The sequence below is a fragment of the Mauremys reevesii genome, linkage group 4 (genome assembly GCF_016161935.1).
Source record: "Mauremys reevesii isolate NIE-2019 linkage group 4, ASM1616193v1, whole genome shotgun sequence".
In the NCBI taxonomy this organism is placed as follows: domain Eukaryota; kingdom Metazoa; phylum Chordata; order Testudines; family Geoemydidae; genus Mauremys; species Mauremys reevesii.
This window is the reverse complement of record NC_052626.1, coordinates 64,114,089-64,131,763: the sequence shown is the minus strand read 5'-3', so window position 1 is coordinate 64,131,763 and position 17,675 is coordinate 64,114,089. Positions and strand designations below refer to the sequence as shown.

The 17,675-nt window shown below is 44.5% G+C and overlaps 2 protein-coding genes across 10 annotated transcripts in view; one reads left to right on the top strand and one right to left on the bottom strand.

Annotated features, from left to right (window-relative positions):
- ZFYVE1 (zinc finger FYVE-type containing 1) overlaps positions 1-17,675 on the bottom strand; it is a 40,227-nt gene that overhangs the window by 9,535 nt on the left and 13,017 nt on the right. For all 8 annotated transcript variants that reach the window (XR_005597646.1, XR_005597647.1, XM_039535047.1 and 5 more), the window contains 9 exons: positions 14,904-15,408; positions 12,559-12,773; positions 9,053-9,159; positions 7,576-7,684; positions 6,819-6,916; positions 6,590-6,707; positions 5,647-5,817; positions 4,434-4,614; positions 3,628-3,741 (listed from right to left, as the gene is read on the bottom strand). Coding sequence is in view for 6 of the 8 variants with exons in the window: in XM_039535047.1 (XP_039390981.1) it covers positions 3,628-3,741; positions 4,434-4,614; positions 5,647-5,817; positions 6,590-6,707; positions 6,819-6,916; positions 7,576-7,684; positions 9,053-9,159; positions 12,559-12,773; positions 14,904-15,408 (1,618 nt within the window). In the remaining 2 variants the exon portion in view is untranslated. The remainder of the gene's footprint in view (positions 1-3,627; positions 3,742-4,433; positions 4,615-5,646; positions 5,818-6,589; positions 6,708-6,818; positions 6,917-7,575; positions 7,685-9,052; positions 9,160-12,558; positions 12,774-14,903; positions 15,409-17,675) is intronic.
- The window catches only part of RBM25 (RNA binding motif protein 25), a 72,188-nt gene continuing 63,619 nt past the window's right edge, over positions 9,107-17,675 (top strand). Inside the window, exons 1-2 of one of the 2 annotated variants that reach the window (XM_039535042.1) lie at positions 9,107-9,245; positions 14,914-15,030. The gene's annotated coding sequence lies outside the window, so the exon portion shown is untranslated. The remainder of the gene's footprint in view (positions 9,246-14,913; positions 15,031-17,675) is intronic. The other variant, XM_039535041.1, reaches the window with a different exon arrangement.

The window sequence follows — 17,675 nt, the reverse complement described above, 5'->3', positions numbered from 1 at the left end:
ATAGGTGATACTGGTGGTAGAATGTCTGTGCCTAACCAGGTAAAGAATGTCAGTGAAGCCAGACGGCAAAAATTAAGATGTCTGTGCACTAATGCGAGGAGCCTAGGTAACAAAATGGAGGAACTAGAGCTACTGGTGCAGGAAGTGAAACTGGATATTATAGGGATAACAGAAACATGGTAGAATAGTAGTCATGACTGGAGTACAGGTATTGAAGGCTATGTGCTGTTTAGGAAAGACAGAAATAAAGGCAAAGGTGGTGGAGTAGCATTGTATATCAATGATGAGGTTAACTGTAAAGAAATAAGAAGTGATGGAATGGATAAGACAGAGTCTGTCTGGGCAAAAATCACATTGGGAAAGAAAGCTACTAGAGCCTCCCCTGAGATAGTGCTTGGGGTGTGCTACAGACCGCCGGGATCTGATTTGGATATGGATAGAGACCTCTTTAATGTTTTTAATGAAGTAAACACTAATGGGAATTGTGTGATCATGGGAGACTAACTTCCCAGATATAGACTGGAGGACAAATGCTAGTAACAATAATAGGGCTCAGATTTTTCTGGATGTGATAGCTGATGGATTTCGTCACCAAGTAGTTGAAGAACCAACAAGAGGGATGCCATTTTAGATTTGGTTTTAGTGAGTAGTGAGGTCTTCATAGAAGAAATGGTTGTAGGGGACAACCTTGGTTCGAGTGATCATGAGCTAATTCAGTTCAAACTAGATGGAAGGATAAAGAAAAATAGATCTGGGACTAGGGTTTTTTATTTCAAAAGGGCTAACTTTAAAGAATTAAGGAAATTAGTTAGGGAAGTGGATTGGCTGAAGAACTTGTGGATCTAAAGGCAGAGGAGGCCTGGAATTACTTCAAGTCAAAGTTGCAGGAACTATCAGAAGCCTGCATTCCAAGAAAGGGGAAAAAAATCATAGGCAGGAGTTGTAGACCAAGCTGGATGAGCAAGCATCTCAGAGAGGTGATTAAGAAAAAGCAGAAAGCCTACAAGGAGTGGAAGATGGGCGGGATTAGCAAGGGAAGCTACCTTATTGAGGTCAGAACATGTAGGGATGAAGTGAGAAAGGCTAAAAGCCATGTAGAGTTGGACCTTGCAAAGGGAATTAAAACCAATAGTAAAAGGTTCTATAGCCATATAAATAAGAAGAAAACAAAGAAAGAAGAAGTGGGACCGCTAAACACTGAAGATGGAATGGAGGTTAAGGATAATCTAGGCATGGCCCAAAATCTAAATAAATACTTTGCCTCAGTCTTTAATAAGGCTAATGAGGAGCTTAGGGATAATGGAAGGATGACAAATGGGAATGAGGATATGGCAGTAGATATTACCACATCCGAGGTAGAAGCCAAACTCGAACAGCTTAATGGGACAAAATCGGAGGGCCCAGATAATCTTCATCCAAGAATATTAAAGGAACTGGCACATGAATTTGCAAGCCCATTAGCAAGGATTTTTAATGAGTCAGTAAACTCAGGGGTTGTACCGTACGACTGGAGAATTGCTAACATAGTTCCTATTTTTAAGAAAGGAAAAAAAAGTGATCCAAGCAACTATAGGCCTGTTAGTTTGACATCTGTAGTATGTAAGGTCTTGGAAAAAATTTTGAAGGAGAAAGTAGTTAAGGACATTGAGGTCAATGGTAATTGGGACAAAATACAACATGGTTTTACAAACGGTAGATCGTGCCAAACCAACCTGATCTCCTTTGAGAAGGTAACAGATTTTTTAGACAAAGGAAACGCAGTGGATCTAATTTACCTCGATTTCAGTAAGGCATTTGACACGGTTCCACTTGGGGAATTATTAGTTAAATTGGAAAAGATGGGGATCAATATGAAAACTGAAAGGTGGATAAGGAACTGGTTAAAGGGGAGACTACAACGGGTTGTACTGAAAGGTGAACTGTCAGGCTGGAAGGAGGTTACTAGTGGAGTTCCTCAGGGATCAGTTTTGGGACCAATCTTATTTAACCTTTTTATTACTGATCTTGGCACAAAAAGCGGGAATGTGCTAATAAAGTTTGCGGATGACACAAAGCTGGGAGGTACTGCTAACACAGAGAAGGACTGGGATATCATCCAGGAAGATCTGGATGACCTTGTAAACTGGAGTAATAGTAATAGGATGAAATTTAATAGTGAAAAGTGCAAGGTCATGCATTTAGGGATTAACAACAAGAATTTTAGTTATAAATTGGGGACACATCAGTTGGAAGTAACAGAGGAGGAGAAGGACCTCGGAGTATTGGTTGATCACAGGATGACTATGAGCCCAATGTGATATGGCCGTTAAAAAAGCTAATGCAGTTTTAGGATGCATCAGGCGAGGTATTTTCAGCAAAGATAAGGAGGTGCTAGTACCGTTATATAAGGCACTGGTGAGACCTCATCTGGAATACTGTGTGCAGTTCTGGTCTCCCATGTTTAAGAAGGATGAATTCAAACTGGAACAGGTTCAGAGACGGGCTACTAGGATGATCCGAGGAATGGAAAACCTGTGTTATGAAAGGAGACTCAAAGAGCTTGGCTTGTTTAGCCTAACCAAAAGAAGGCTATGGGGGGATATGATTGTTCTTTATAAATATATCAGAGGGATAAATATTAGGGAGGGAGAGGAATTATTTAAGCTTAGTACCAATGTGGACACAAGAACAAATGGATATAAACTGGACACTAGGAAGTTTAGACTTGAAATTAGACAATGGTTTCTAACCATTAGAGGAGTGAAGTTCTGGAACAGCCTTCCAAGGGGAGTAGTGGGGGCAAAAGACATATCTGGCTTTAAGGCTAAGCTTGATAAGTTTATGGAGGGGACGGTATGATGGGATAGCCTAATTTTGGCAATTAATTAAGCAATTGATCTTTGATTATCAGCAGGTAAGTATGCCCAGTGGTCTGTGACGGGATGTTAGATGGGTTGGGATCTGAGTTACTACAGAGAATTCTTTCCTGGGTGCTGGCTGGTGAGTCTTGCCCACATGCTCAGGGTTTAACTGATCGCCATATTTGGGGTCGGGAAGGAATTTTCCTCCAGGGCAGATTGGCAGAGGTCCTGGAGGTTTTTCGCCTTCCTCTGCAGCATGGGGCACGGGTCACTTGCTGGAGGATTCTCTGCAGCTTGAGGTCTTCAAACCACAATTTGAGGACTTCAATAACTCAGACATAGGTTAGGGGTTTGTTACAGGAGTGGATGGGTGAGATTCTGTGGCCTGCATTGTGCAGGAGGTCAGACTAGATGATCATAACGGTCCCTTCTGACCTTAAAGTCTATGAGATCACTGCAATAACCCTACTGACGTATTGGGAAGAAGTGATACTCAGAACTCAAGGATCTGTGATGCTGCACTGCCAAGAGAATAGAAGTGAGAAGGCATAAACTGGAAATAAAATGCTGAGGAAGTAGAGGAAATGTAGGGAGAGAGCTTGGTGGGGCCCACGGCCCTGCAGGAGAAGAAGTCAGAAGGGGGACCCTCGACCCACATTGGCACCCTGGGATAAGAAGGGTCAGTGTGCCATGCCAGCTCATTTCAAGCACTGAAGTTTAACAAACAGCTCTGACATATCCAACCAAAATGTTGTTAGAAAAACAATTGGAAGCAAAGAGCACCCACCTAGTGGAATGTCTATAGCAGTCACCACAGCTCCAAGAGTGTTCTGCACTGCCTCACCAACCTTCCTGGCGATCAACGTCCCACCTTCCTCCTCCGTCTGTGACTCGGGCACATCTGCATGATAGAAGAGTTATGGTTCAAAACCCAAGGCACAGTTCCTGCCAAGTCTCAGTTAATCTGTATTATTAGAGAAACTAATGTTAAACCAAGGTAACTTGGTTGGTTAGGTGCAGCACCTGTAGCATAGGCCTGGGGCTCTCTGGCATCCCAGTGTAGCCAAACACCATTCAGCCTTTATTTCACACCCACCGTGCCTTCCCTGGGGAAATTTGCATGACCTTCACTGTTACACTTTTCCTCCACCCACATGGACAAGACACCATCTGCTCTAAGACCAGTGCAGAGGGATGCAATCTCCCCACCAGCAGATGTTGCCTTCTGGGATAAAGTCCAATTTAGAAATAATTCCTCCAAGAGATCAGATTTTTCAGTAATTTCTTGTGAATGGTACTTGCAGTAAAAAGGGTCTCTCAGAGTTCATCTGCTTTCCCCACCAGAAGCATTCACAAACATAACTTCAAATCCTGCTCTGAGGTGGTGTGTACCCCAAAGAATGGCACCATCTACACCCATTACAAGGGCATCAGTTGGATCAATTTATGGGCCAACTTCCCTATCTGCCCTAGAATGGGGGTTTTGACAGAAAATCAGTGGTAAGATTTCAAACACAACATATGGTTAATGCTGACAGGAAGGTGGAGAATTTCCCTCCATTCCCAGAACTAGCACAGTCAGGTCAGAATTACCTAACCGGATGCCCCTGCTGTCATGGCAGTTATCACACACTCTCACTGGCGCTGGTCCCCAGCCCCGCTCAGGGACGGGGCGGGTCTTGGAAGAGCAGCCATCGCAGAAGCCCTCCCCGCAGGCCCGGCAGTGATGTTTAGTATCATTATCTTTAAAGGACGTGCCACACTTGTTGCAATTCTGAATAAGACAAACCAGAAAGAGAAACTATTAGTTTGATTTTCCTAATTATCTCCAGTACGAAAAGCGTCCAAGAGCTAGATCACAAGATGGCAGGGACAGTAGCACCCATGAAAGTGACTGGATCCTGCACAAGTGGGGAAAGTATTGTAAGTCTCACAGTTAACTGATCTGTACTTGCACTGCGAGACTTTTTTATATCTTTCACTGAAGTGTCTATGGCATAGACACCACTTGGGGTGGTGCCAACTTTGTCCTTCTGGCTCGATGACTTCATACTCAAAGAAGGGACCCATGGGAAGGCTAGCATGCTGTGCCTAGGCCAGCAGCATTACTATGAACCCTATGGTTGCAGCCGTGAATGGTTACAGCTACGCTTTCTTGGGTGCCTACAGGACTAGGCAGTTAATCTATTGGCACTTGAACGTTTTCAAAAACAAAGATAAGATGGTCATTTCCATTTTAGACATCTGCCCAATTCCTTTTATATGTCTTCTCAAAGGAGAAGAGAGTCTCTCTCTAATTGAATTGTAAGGGCCAAGTATTCATCTCCAGCTTCATATTTTGTACAAATTGGTTGCACTTGCAAAAGTGGGAATGCAAAAATGGGAGGCCAGGACTTCAATTTTGATTCTTTATACTCAAGAGCAAGCCATGTGTGAGCCAGCATTTTTATCAACAGTATTGATGGTGGGAATGGGTTCAACTTGAAGAAGCAGGAAGGGTCAATGGAATACTAAGGGGACAAATTGCACATCCAGGGAAGAAGGCATCTGACATTATCTTTCTCAAGCCAAGCCAAGAACGTGAATAGCAGGGGTCCCTGCCGTTGGTTCTGAAGAGCTGCTGGAGGTGGGTGAGCTGCAGTTTGCAATCCACAGGAGACAAGGCACCTGAAATCTATCAGATTTTTTTTTAACTGGTTACTTTGTAATTTTATTTTTGGAGAAGGTGTGGAGGAAGGGTTATGTTCAGCTAAGCAAAGGGAGGAGGTTCCCTCAACAGCATGAAAGTACGGCAGCTGCTACATACCAGGATTTGAGAGTTAGGTCTCCAGTAGGCAGGGGCAATCTGGTCCGTCAACCAAGAGGTCACAGCTTTTGTGGGTCCCAGGCTGAGCTCAGACACAGACTGTGCCATGAAATTCATCCCATCCAACAGGCGCTGAGCTGCATTGTTGTTGTCTTTCAGAAATCCATCTGTCTATAACACAATGGGGATTTACATGAAAATGGAAAAACAGAGAAGGAAATGTTTACTTCTCCTGAGTAGATGCTTCTTGGAGGAAATGCCCATCCACTGCTGCTGTTAAAATGGAGACCACCACCTGGAAGAATCACACTCCCATCTCTTTTAGAGAGAAGGGGTGTCTTAATGGTTCAAACATTCACACCAGGAGTCCAAATGTTGACAAAGTCAACCCAGGTCTTCATCCTTCCAAGGTAGGCTGAGTACTGTTCAATTTACTCTATGCAAAACTTTCAGTGGGACCTTAAAAAACAAGGTCCTGTCCTGACTCCTGTCTCATGTGGATATTGAATACCCCATGGCATTTTCTGTAAGAGTAGGAGATTTGCTCATAAGTCCCGTACTCCCACTGTTGTTCAGCACGCTGTGCAGCAGGTGACTGGATTTCAGTGGGGATGTGTGTAAGGAGCATATTGGGATGAAAGCCCACTATAAAAATGTAGAGTAATTTTACTTACTAATCAGAGATGGGAAAGGCCTGTTAGGTTTTCTAGCTCATATCTTGGGGACCACTGCAACATTGTGAGGTGTCCAATCTAGTTTTAAATGTCCACTTGGGTAAACTGCCTCTTGCTATGAGAAGGCCCACCCTGGAAAGGGCTCCATACTTCAAACAGCAGGGGCAGCTGCCATAGCAAGAGTCAATCCATTTTTTCTGCCATTATGCAAAAAAAAAAAAAAAAAGAAACCACCCGCACCTCCAAAGCACCCCAACAACAAGACTTACTCCTGGCCAGACGTGCTCAATTTCTGTCCTCACCACTGTGTCCACAGGATCTTGGTTCCCGAACCAGTACTGCCGGCTGCGGTACACCACTCCACAGTTGGGGCACTCAATCACATACCTGCAGTGAGGAACAAGGAGAACTGGTTACCTAGCAAGGGGCTGGAGGCCCAAAGGAGCTGGAAGAGGAAAGGAAAGGGAGAGCAGAAAGACTGCCTGCTCCTGCACTCACCCTGACCAGGCGTACTTGGCAAGGCCCATCCAAGGAGAATCAGTGGAAGCAGATGTTTTTGGCACCACACTGACCTCCTTCCCACGCTCGTAACAAGCCTGGAACAGGAGTGTTTGATTAGAATCACATGTTTTGGCATCCCAGACACCAAGTCCCATGGCCACGAGTGGGTTTAAAGGTCTTATCTGGTGTGTGTTTGTGGAGATTGTTTGCTAAAGGGGCCACGTGATGGACCCCATCATTGATAATGGAATTTTTGTGCATTATAACCCAAATGATGTCATTTGTCTAAACAACAATAAAATTATGGCTGTGGGTGAAGTAACCCCCAGGCTCCTCCATGTGACCTTTGAATTACATACACACACCCCCCCGTCAAAATCATCATTAGGGGTGGCTGGTAGGAAATAGGGAGAGCAATTTAGGGGCTTATACATTCACTGAGACTGAAGAGCAACATCTAATGCTTAACCTGTCCTGAGAAATGGCAGCAGCGCAGCCCTCGGTGATTCAGTCAGCGAAAAATGCAAGCAGTGTGACTGGGCTACCGGCAAACAGAATAATTACCCAAGAACTGTTAAAGATTGACAGGAATCTTGTTGCCAAGTCAAGGCCAAAAGGCTGTTCCCACAAGTCTTCAACAGAAAAGAGGAGCAAGACCACAGCCACATGAGAGTAACACTTCTCATTCCCAGGGCGTGGGTTCCCCTCTTCTCTCTCTCCATGTACTGGACCCCATCCCTAGGGTTCTGTTTACCTTGCAGGTATACACTCTGTTATCGTACTGGTGGGAGTATCTGCAGCGGCTCTTGGCTTCATGAGGAACTCCTTCTTTCGCATGGTTCATGCTGTTCTTACAGCCACACCTGGAATTCAGAAGCAAACAGTGAGCAGGCTCGAGAGTCACTGATACAGGACTGATCTCGGGATAAGGTCAGCTAAGTTGCCACAACTAAAACTAGGTTTTATTCAATATCATATGTTTGTATAGTCCCTTTAATCCCAAAGCACTTTAAAAGCTGTACATCCAACAGTGACTTCATGGGCCACTGAAATGCAGCCACCACGGAGTGGGGTAAGCAGCTGTTTCACATCAACATTATACAGCAATTTAGTACAGGAAGTGAATACTGTATCCAACAGAAGCTTCACAGGGACTCTAGATGGAACTAAGCAAGTTTGGAATTTGGCCAAGACATGAGAACTAACATCCCAGCTCTTACAAAGAAGTGCTAGAGAATCTTTAATGACCACAAAAGACAGAGAACCTAGTTTTACATCTTATTTGATAGACAGGACTTCCAGCAGCACAATCCTCCATAGCACCATGCTGATACAGCTCAGTACAGACTCAGAAGGATGAATGCCACCTACTGAATTACCAGCACCACTTCCCACACTACCTGGGCTTTCCTTAGACAGGACTTGCAGTCAAGTTCTGATGCATTTGACAAGTTAGCATGCAAAATCTCACCAGCCCCAGTGAGTGTGGCTTCAGGTCACAGTCCAAGGCTGGATGGATGTATGTTTTGGTGATGTTTATGTAATGAACATAACAGAAAGTCTCACAGGGCAATTATTTCTGACTTCAAGGGATTCTTGTAGACCACTCATTTCACACTCTGCCCTTTGAGGGACTTGCAAGTTCTGAGACCACATGCTTATGAACACTACGGAAGGGATGTGGGCAAAAAGAGATTACACTGATACTTAACTTGCGATATTGCAGATTCCACAATATTAGGTTTCCACTGCAATTTTGACAGAGGGAGCCCCAGGTGGCCACTCTCAGCCTCAAGGGCTGACAGTGGAAAATCACAGAAAAAGTAATATTGGACTTTTTTACTGCAAATAATAACGTCCATTATTACTTTTCCTCAATTTTCCATGGCTTGTCTGCAACTCAGCTGCAATTTTTTGACATTCATCCCACAATTCAAGTAAGACCTTACTGCTATATGAAAACAAAACCATATTGTCTAGCTGGGACACAGAGACCGCAGCCTCCACAGTACACACATCAAACTGCTTTTCAGTTCAAATGGGTTTTAGTGTCAGGAGAAACATACAAATTCTGTATTCAGACTAAGGAGTTACCACACTGATGTCACCACCTATGCTGATGATGCTTCTCCAAGGTACTTGTGACCTCACTATGACAATGCATTCTGATGCAGCAGATCTTGACAGTACTGTCTCCCAGAGCGATGAGGGTGTGTTTCTTGCCTACTTACCCACAGCTGAGGCATACAGTAGAGCAGGTGAAATACTCATCCGGAAAGAAGGAGCTGTGAGCCATCTGGTCATCGGGGATCTCACCGCTGAACCGGTCGCTCAATGCCTGTCAGACCAAGTGAGAGAAATTGCTGAGGAATTCAGAGCAACAAAGACATTGATTCACCAGGCCAGTGACAGCCTTCTGGAAAGGTACATGTCTTCATGGACATCCTGGGAGGTTTCTCATGGATACTCCATGGGTTCCTCTCTGGGAGAGGGCCAGCCGGGCTGTGTAGCTAACAAATCATGGCTCACTGACCAGGAAACCATACGGGTATGAGCTACAAAGGAAAAATATAATCCCCTCTGCCTTCCCTCTAATACAGACCAAACAAGATCAACAATCTTGCATGTGGCAGGGAAATGGAATGGATGATCTCAAGGGTTTTTTCCCATCTCTAACTTCCATGATAGGGCAGGAGGGGTTGGAAGAAGAAGGTTGCACAGAGTAAATAGCTGGATAAAAAGGGTTTTGTATTCCACACCAAAGGAAACAACATTTGGTCCTACATACTCAACACACCATGCAAGATTTGAGCTAGGTGACTTACATTAACTAGCATCAATTAAGGCCACTGGGAACCATATAGCTAACCCCCTGCAAAACTTTATTTTTAGTAATGGTGAAATAGTGCAAGTTTCCCTCCTGGGGCCTTCTCAAAGTGCCTCAATCCTATTCTGCAGGGACCACATATGAGGTGAAAAGGGAGCTCACTCTCCATGGTCCATTTGGTCCTTGGCTTTTGAGCGCATACATACTGCAAACAAGCATGATAATTAGGACCAGTTGTGATGGTAGCTTCTGTGATGGAGACATGTCTGCACTTGGACCTGGGGCTTGTCTACACTGGCAATTTACGGCGCTGCAACTTTCTCGCTCAGGGGGGTGAAAAAACACCCCTGAGTGCAGCAAGTTTCAGCGCTGTAAAGCGCCAGTGTAGACAGCACTGGCAGCTACGCCCCTCGTGGAGGTGGGTTTTTTTAGAGCGCCGGGAGAGCTCTCTCTCAGCACTGCGCCGCAACCACACAAGCCATGTTAAAGTGCTGCCACAGCTGCGCTTTAGCGCTGCCAGTGTAGACTAGCCCCTGGACTGTGACCAAACACATTATACACAAACCACTAAGTGGCTCTCAACGGTCAGTGCCTTCTGATTACTGATGTGGACTAGATGTGAACTGGCAGCACCATAAACAAAATAGGCAATAGCCCTTAAATACTTGAGAAAAACAAACTACCACAGCACACATGCTGTGCGAATGGTGAAGAGGTGGATATTCTTCTCTTCAAAAGAAATCACTTTTCTTCTTTCCTTAAAAAAACCAGCAAAGCAAAACAACAGATTCTCCCCACACCCCTTCCCCATTAGATACTCAGAATTATGTACTGCCTCGGTGGAGCTATGTTCCTGACCTTCACTGGTCCCAAGGGTCAGATCTTTATCTAGAGAAGAAAGGCAAGAAAATACTTTCTCTTGTAGGGAAACTGAGGAAAACATTTGCTGCAAATCTATGTCTAGGTGATTGCCTGGAGATCAGTTACCCTGGCAACCACATAGATCTCTCCATTTTCAACCATTTTGGTAGAACTGTGTCTGTCTTGGGCATTTATAACATGCCTGCCGCTGCTAACACTGAGCTTCAGGGTCCAACCTTACTTTATAATACAGGTATAAAAAGTATTTAAAAAGCTACGTTTAATGCTTTAAAGAGACAGAATAATGTTATTTTAAAAGTTTCACTTTTACAGGATTTGTTTACCACGAAGCCTGAACTAAACATCACCTCTAATAGGCAACCCTATCGATGTAAGTTTTTCCTGGAGAGCCCGTCACGATAATACTGAAGAGCTGAACAAATGAACTAAAGATCATGCTACTACACATTCTCTAATACAATGTTGTTTGACTTTTATGTATGTATCAATCTCTACCAGGCAATCAATTCCTGATGGTCCCTTGGGTGACTATGCACAAAGTAAAATAATAATATTATAATAATTTAAACTCCTCAAATATTTTACTATGTGAGGCATTTTGGAAAAGTCAAGTGCCATACTGTTAATCTGTCCATTTGCTTTGGTAAAATAAGTCTTTCAATGGATGTTATGAAGGCCAAAAGTGTAACTGGGCTTAAAAATTTTTTTTGATAAGATCATGGAGGATAGGTCCATCAATGGCTATGAGCCAAGATGGTCAGATATGCAACCTCATGCTCTGGATGTCCCTAAACCTCTGCCTGTTAGAATCATAGACTCATAGGGCTGGAAAGGACCTCGAGAGGTCATCTAGTCCAGTCCCCTGCACTCTTGGCAGGACTAAGTATTATCTAGACCATGTTTGTCTAACCTGCTCTTAAAAATCTCCAATGATGGAGATTCCACAACCTCCCTAGGCAATTTATTCCAGTGCTTAACCATCCTGACAGTTAGGAAGTTTTTCCTAATGTCTAACCTAAACCTCCCTTGCTGCAATTTAAGCCCATTGCTTCTTGTCCTATTCTTGGAAGTTATGAAGAACAATTCTTCTCCCTCCTCCTTGTAACAACCTTTTATGTACTTGAAAACTGTTATGTCCCCTCTCAGTCTTCTCTTCTCCAGACTAAACAAATCCAATTTTTTTCAATCTTCCCTCACAGATCATGTTTTCTAGACCTTTAATCATTTTTGTTGCTCTTCTCTGGACTTTCTGCAATTTTTCCACATCTTTCCTAAAATGTGGCACCCAGAACTGGACACAATACTCCAGCTGAGGCCTAATCAGCACGGAGTAGAGCAGAAGAATTACTTCTCGTGTCTTGCTGACAACACTCCTGCTAATACATCCCAGAATGATGTTCACATTTTTTGCAATAGTGTTACACTGTTGACTCATATTTAGCTAGTAGTCCACCATGACCCCCAGATCCCTTTCCGCAATACTCCTTCCTAGGCAGTCATTTCCCATTTTGTATGTGTGCAACGGATTGTTCCTTCCTAAGTGGAGTACATTGTATTTGTCCTTATTGAATTTCATCCTATTTACTTCAGACCATTTCTCCAGTTTGTCCAGATCATTTTGAATTATAATCCTATCCTCCAAAGCACTTGCAACCCCTCCCAGCTTGGTATCATCCATTGTACTCTCTTTCTTCCCCCAGTCAGCTTCCTCCCAGGTATGGGTTTGAGATTTTGCTTTTCTAGTTCTCCTTTAACCTTTCCATCTGATTCTTCAGGGGGTCTCCATAAGTTCTTTATTTTCCCCCTGTCCTGCTGTCTTCCCCCAGCACAGATCCACCCAGCCCATTCAACTGTCTATACGTTGAAGACTTGCCTTTTCTCCAGATATCTGCAATTCTGCATTAGAGCTTTGTGTGGAACTTTATTAGGGTACATGATACTTGGGAATGGTGCCACAGACATGAATAAGGACCCCAGGAGCCTCTTCCTCAACCGTTGGTGAGCCCCACACTGCAGCAAATGACTTACTTTCAGTGCTTTGAAGATAACCCCAGGTTGTCGTGGGGAACGGGTGGTATTGTTCTCCAGCTGGTACTCCACAGCTATCCTAAGTCCCGAGAAGTCTGTGGGGGGATTGTAAGTCCTTGTTCCCTTGTAGTGGATTGAACTGAAGGCTTCGGGAAAGCGACTCAGTTTCCGGAAGCGATCCTGGATGAGTTTTTCAGGCGCCTCAGAGGGGTGATCTAAACCCATTCAAAAGCAGTAACAGGTGTATTAACAACGGCTGGTTTAGCATAATACTATTTAACAATCAGGCAGTGCTTTAACAATGCAAAGTGCTATACTCATATTCCTAACTACTCCTCACCACCCTTCTGTGATGCAGATAAACAAGTATTCCCCATTTGACATATGGGCAGAATGAAACACTTTCAAAAGTCGCCTCTGTTTTGGATACAGTGTTAGCCCCCTACAACCAAAGTTGAGAGATGCTGAGCACAGCTAAAACTGAAATCAATGGGAACTGTGGGTGGTCAGCATCTCTGAAAATCTGGGCTTACTGGTCCTAAAACGGGGCACCCAAAATTAGAGGCCAATTTGGAATATCTGACATTAAATAAACAAACTTTATGTTAAAGTGTGTTAGCACTCAGCAGTTCCTGGCTCCGGGCCACTAGGCCACACCATGAAAGGTTTACAGTTAGCGCCTTCATTCCCACCATTCCTTGTTCATTCTACATGCCAGCCATATGGCAGGAAAGGGAGAGTCAAGGTCTACCCTACCCCAGAAAACCCAGCAACACAGAATTAGCAATTTCAGGTCAGACCAATAGTTTACTAACTCCTAGAACATGCTTCCAGCAATGGCATATGGTGTATGCTTCACAGGAAGGCAAATCCCCACCCCTTTTTAAAAAAAAAAAAAACAACAACCCACACATCCCAACACTGTCCCTCAAGCTGGACAACTGTGCGTTGCTGCATATGGTGTGTGTTAGGGGGGTGGATTCCCTTCTGGCTTCCACAGAGATCAGCCGATGCTCTGAAGTATACGTTTTTATTACCCTGCTTTTGTGCATATAACTACAACTGTCATTATTGGTAATAAAATTAACCAGCTACAGCATTTGACTCTGACCTCCTGAAGCAGCAAATTCCAGCAGCTAACTACATGCTGTGTGAAATCCTGCTCCCTTATTTGTTCTACATTTACCTACCAAGGTGGGAAGATGATGCCATTTTTATATAGCCACTTTGTTGCTTAAAAATACATTCTGAAAAATAACTGTAGGGAGATGCTGGGCTGAGTTCCTTGGTTTTTCTATTTGCTGAGCGCCTTGTGGTCAGCAAACACCCAGCCTGAAGAAGCCAGCAACAATATTGTGGGCCTGCAGGGAGTTGCTGTGGTCTTGCACAGCAGGGCACTTCTTGATGCACACGGACAGAAGGAAGCTAAACCCTGTCTGCACTGATGTAGCCAGGTGCACTGACCAGGGCTCCCCTCAAAATATTAGAGCATGGTAGTGGTGGGCAAAGCCAAAACAGGGTTTAGTGTACACTTTGAAAGAGTAGGTGAACTCCTGGTCCCTTTGAAGTCAATCACAAAACGCCCACTGACTTCAATGGAGCTAGGATTTCACCCATAGATGTGTAAACAAGCCATATGACTTAAATATGCTTAGTCTGGCATGCAATGAACCAAGTTAAAATACTGAAGAAGGAAATAGGCAGTGGTGAGAAATGAAAACATAGTGGTGCTGACACCCTGTAAGGCACTGAAGGAAAACCTACTGGCAATATTGCATATTTTTAGCGACTCCCATAGGAAGAAGCAGGACAACCCACCAGCCACTGGTGACCACATACTCAGTCTGTGTTTCAGACAAGGAATTCATGCCTGCCTAGGAATGGTATCAATCCCCAGAAATCCCAGTGCCCAGGGAAGGGTGCAGGTTTATAAACAAGTCCATTTCATACCTCTTACCCATTTAGTTCTGTAAGTATGATCTGTTTTCATTTATTTTTGTGACAGGGTCCCCTACATCCCTATTATAATGTTAGGGTCCCCCACTTTCACTTGCCCTCGCTCTATTACCCATCCTCCTGGGCCACTGCAACAGTCACTGTCCTATGTTGAGGAGGATCACAGGAGATTCCCTTCAGGACTAATCAGTGTTGATCAATAACTGGCTAACTGGGTTGCTACCCTGTGACATAAATCTCTCACTCCACCATCAGAGCATAGCATGCTGCCTCTGCCAGCCTGAAACGTGAGCAAGACCAGACTCTCACCCAGATCTTCCACATGGAGGTCCAATTAACACATAACATTTAGCTATATTTTGATTCACTGTTTCTTTCTCCCTACTCACCGGAGCCCAGTAGCTTGGTGTGCACAGTCTCATGGAAGATAATGACTGCAGGACCCAGAGTGGACAAGGGAACATCCAAGCCACAGCGGGCTGTGGTTGCCTTCAGCTCCTTAGTGAAATGTTTCAGGTAGGCCTCTGAAGCATCCCCAAGGAATTTGAAGAGGTCATTGTGGAGTCTGTCAGCATGCGTACGGTAGATAACAAGGTCAGAGATGGCCAGGACCTTCAGAAGCAGCCGCGTTCTTTGGCTCACGTTCACTGTGGCCCCAAGCAGACCTTCTGTGTCAATCACCACCACTTTGTGGACAGGGTCATAGGCTGCCCATACACCGACTGTGCAGGATTCTTGGGCTGGAGATGTCTTAAAGACCTCACGACCATAGAAGAAAGTGTGATTAAGGGTGTGTGACTTGCCATCCCCAGTGTTCCCAAAGATAGACACCACCTTCAGGTGTTGGTCAGGCTTGCAGTCCAGTTTCTTAATAAAGTCTTCTTCATTCATCACCTTCCAAAATAAGAAAATTACATTATAGATGGGAAACTAGAAAAGACAACACTAAAAGCAGAGCTGGCTTCAGGGCTCACAGGGTTCATGAGGATGAGCAACTTCCATTTAGGTCCTTTATAAACCTTACAGACATATAGGAGTCCCAGGCAAAATTTTCAAAAACACCAAGGTTGTAGGAGCTTAAGTCCCATTGACTTTCAATGGGACCCAGGCTTCTAAGTCATGTAGGTGCACTTGCCCTCCATTATCAGTGGCCAAATGACAGCTCCTCCATATCCTATCACCAATTCTCCAAGCCAGTTCCCCACCCACACACCCCTCCTGGAGCAATATATCATATGGGATGAGTGGGGGGGGGGGGGTAAAGAGACAGAGATTTAGATCCAGACTTCTGAAGTGGATTAAAGCCATTTTTAAAGCAGGTTTTTCAAAATTGCAAGACAGACCTGATATTACACCTTGTAATATACTTGATTAGGCCTTTTTTTTAGGCTCAGATAAAAGAGATGATCAGGTAGACAAGGCAGGCTCACCTGAAATCCTAATTTCAATTGCAGAATAACAGCGCTTTAGAGTTCAAAGTTTTTGTCCTACTCAAGGTCTGGTTATTGTAGTTTGCCATGTGTTCACATGGGGACAAGGCAGCCTTCCTTCAATAGGTGTTTGCTCAAGATAATTTGTGTCACAAGAAGAGCAAAATAAAAACACTTACTGAGAGGGATTAAATTCAGTTCATTCCCCCACTTGACTCCTCCCATGGAGTTCCCTACAATAGCAAAGGGCACGGATTTCCCTTCTACTGGCCACTAATTTCTGGAGACCTGGGTCATTTCCCAGGAAAAGGAATAGAAAAGATTTCTTCCCATATGCTACTCCTCTCACAAGTGTGTCCCAAAACTCCCCTCCCCTGCAGGTTAGTATGGTTGGAACATCTCAGAACACAAAAGCCACAGAGATCAGGAGGCAGTCAATGGATTCTTTGAATAGGTTTATTTTTAGATCACTGATTCAGATTCTTAAGCCCCACCCTGCTATGGTGAAATCTGTGAGCAAAATGTAGACTGTACATTAAAATAAAGAGAGTCAGTGTTCCAGGGAAAGGCTTGTAGCAGCATTCAGAAGGAGAAATTATAGAGTATGGGGCCAGGGTAGTTACAGGCAGCCTCACAAACTGAGGGAAAGAAGGAAACCATCCAGAAGCACCTCTCCTTCTCGTCGGCCCTTTACATGGAGTTATCAGGCTTTCCAGAGACAGAGTGGGAAGGACGAAGGCACACCCAGGTTTTAGCTGGGGGCAGGAGCGTGCCTGTTTGTGACAGCTGTGTCTTTAAGGGACAGCTTCAAATGCTCAGGTATATTGTGACTGATTAAGAAATTGCCTCTGTAAGGCTCGATGCAGAAGCCTCGCCCTTTAAAAACATCTGCTATGTTTCCTACTCCAGCCCTCTTCCAAGAATACCAATCTTTAAAGAAAAAATAATCTATTCTTAACCCTTCCTCCCTGTGCCCCAGAAGCCAGCACTAGCATAGTGCCCGACTATTACAGCCTCGGCACTCCCTGGAGGCCAGATGGGCAACAACTTTATTAAAATAATTGCTTAACTATTGGCTGGGCAACCAAGTGGGAATATTTCAGTGGCTTTGATTACATGTGGTCAAGATGTCTGGTGTAAGATGTCTGGGTAGGGGAATATCAGCAATGTTGGCCGCATGAAGGCACTAGAGAGAGTCAGAGGAGGCCAGCTCCACACAGAATTCCTAGCAACGGGTTTGCAATTCATTAGGGGCCTGATCCTGGACCAGGCCCTCACTGGGGAGGGGCAGTGAGCCCCAGCACCTCTTTCATTACACTGGGCAGGGGCATTAATGGGATATGAATCTGCATAGCTCCAATGTTAGTGTTCAGCACGCACTCTTCTAAAATTACACCATGCCAGTGACCTGAACACTGGACTGTTTCACCTCTTTCCAATGCCCTGAATACACTTGGGCATCCCTAGAGAATACAACGGTGTAAAATCCAGCCACAGCAACTGGCTTACCAACTTCCCCTATCCAGATTTGGTCCATTTACACCAGCCAATGACAGTGGTTAAGCTTCATCCCAACTGAAAGCAACGAAGATCTAGAACTCAAATGCTTGCTTGCCCCCCCTTTTTGGGGGGTGGGGAGGAGGTCCTAAAGAGGCACAGATCTGCCAGGGTGTGCAACAGCATCTCCTGGTGTTGATGCCAAGGCCTGGGTGGTGGCAGCCCATCTAACCC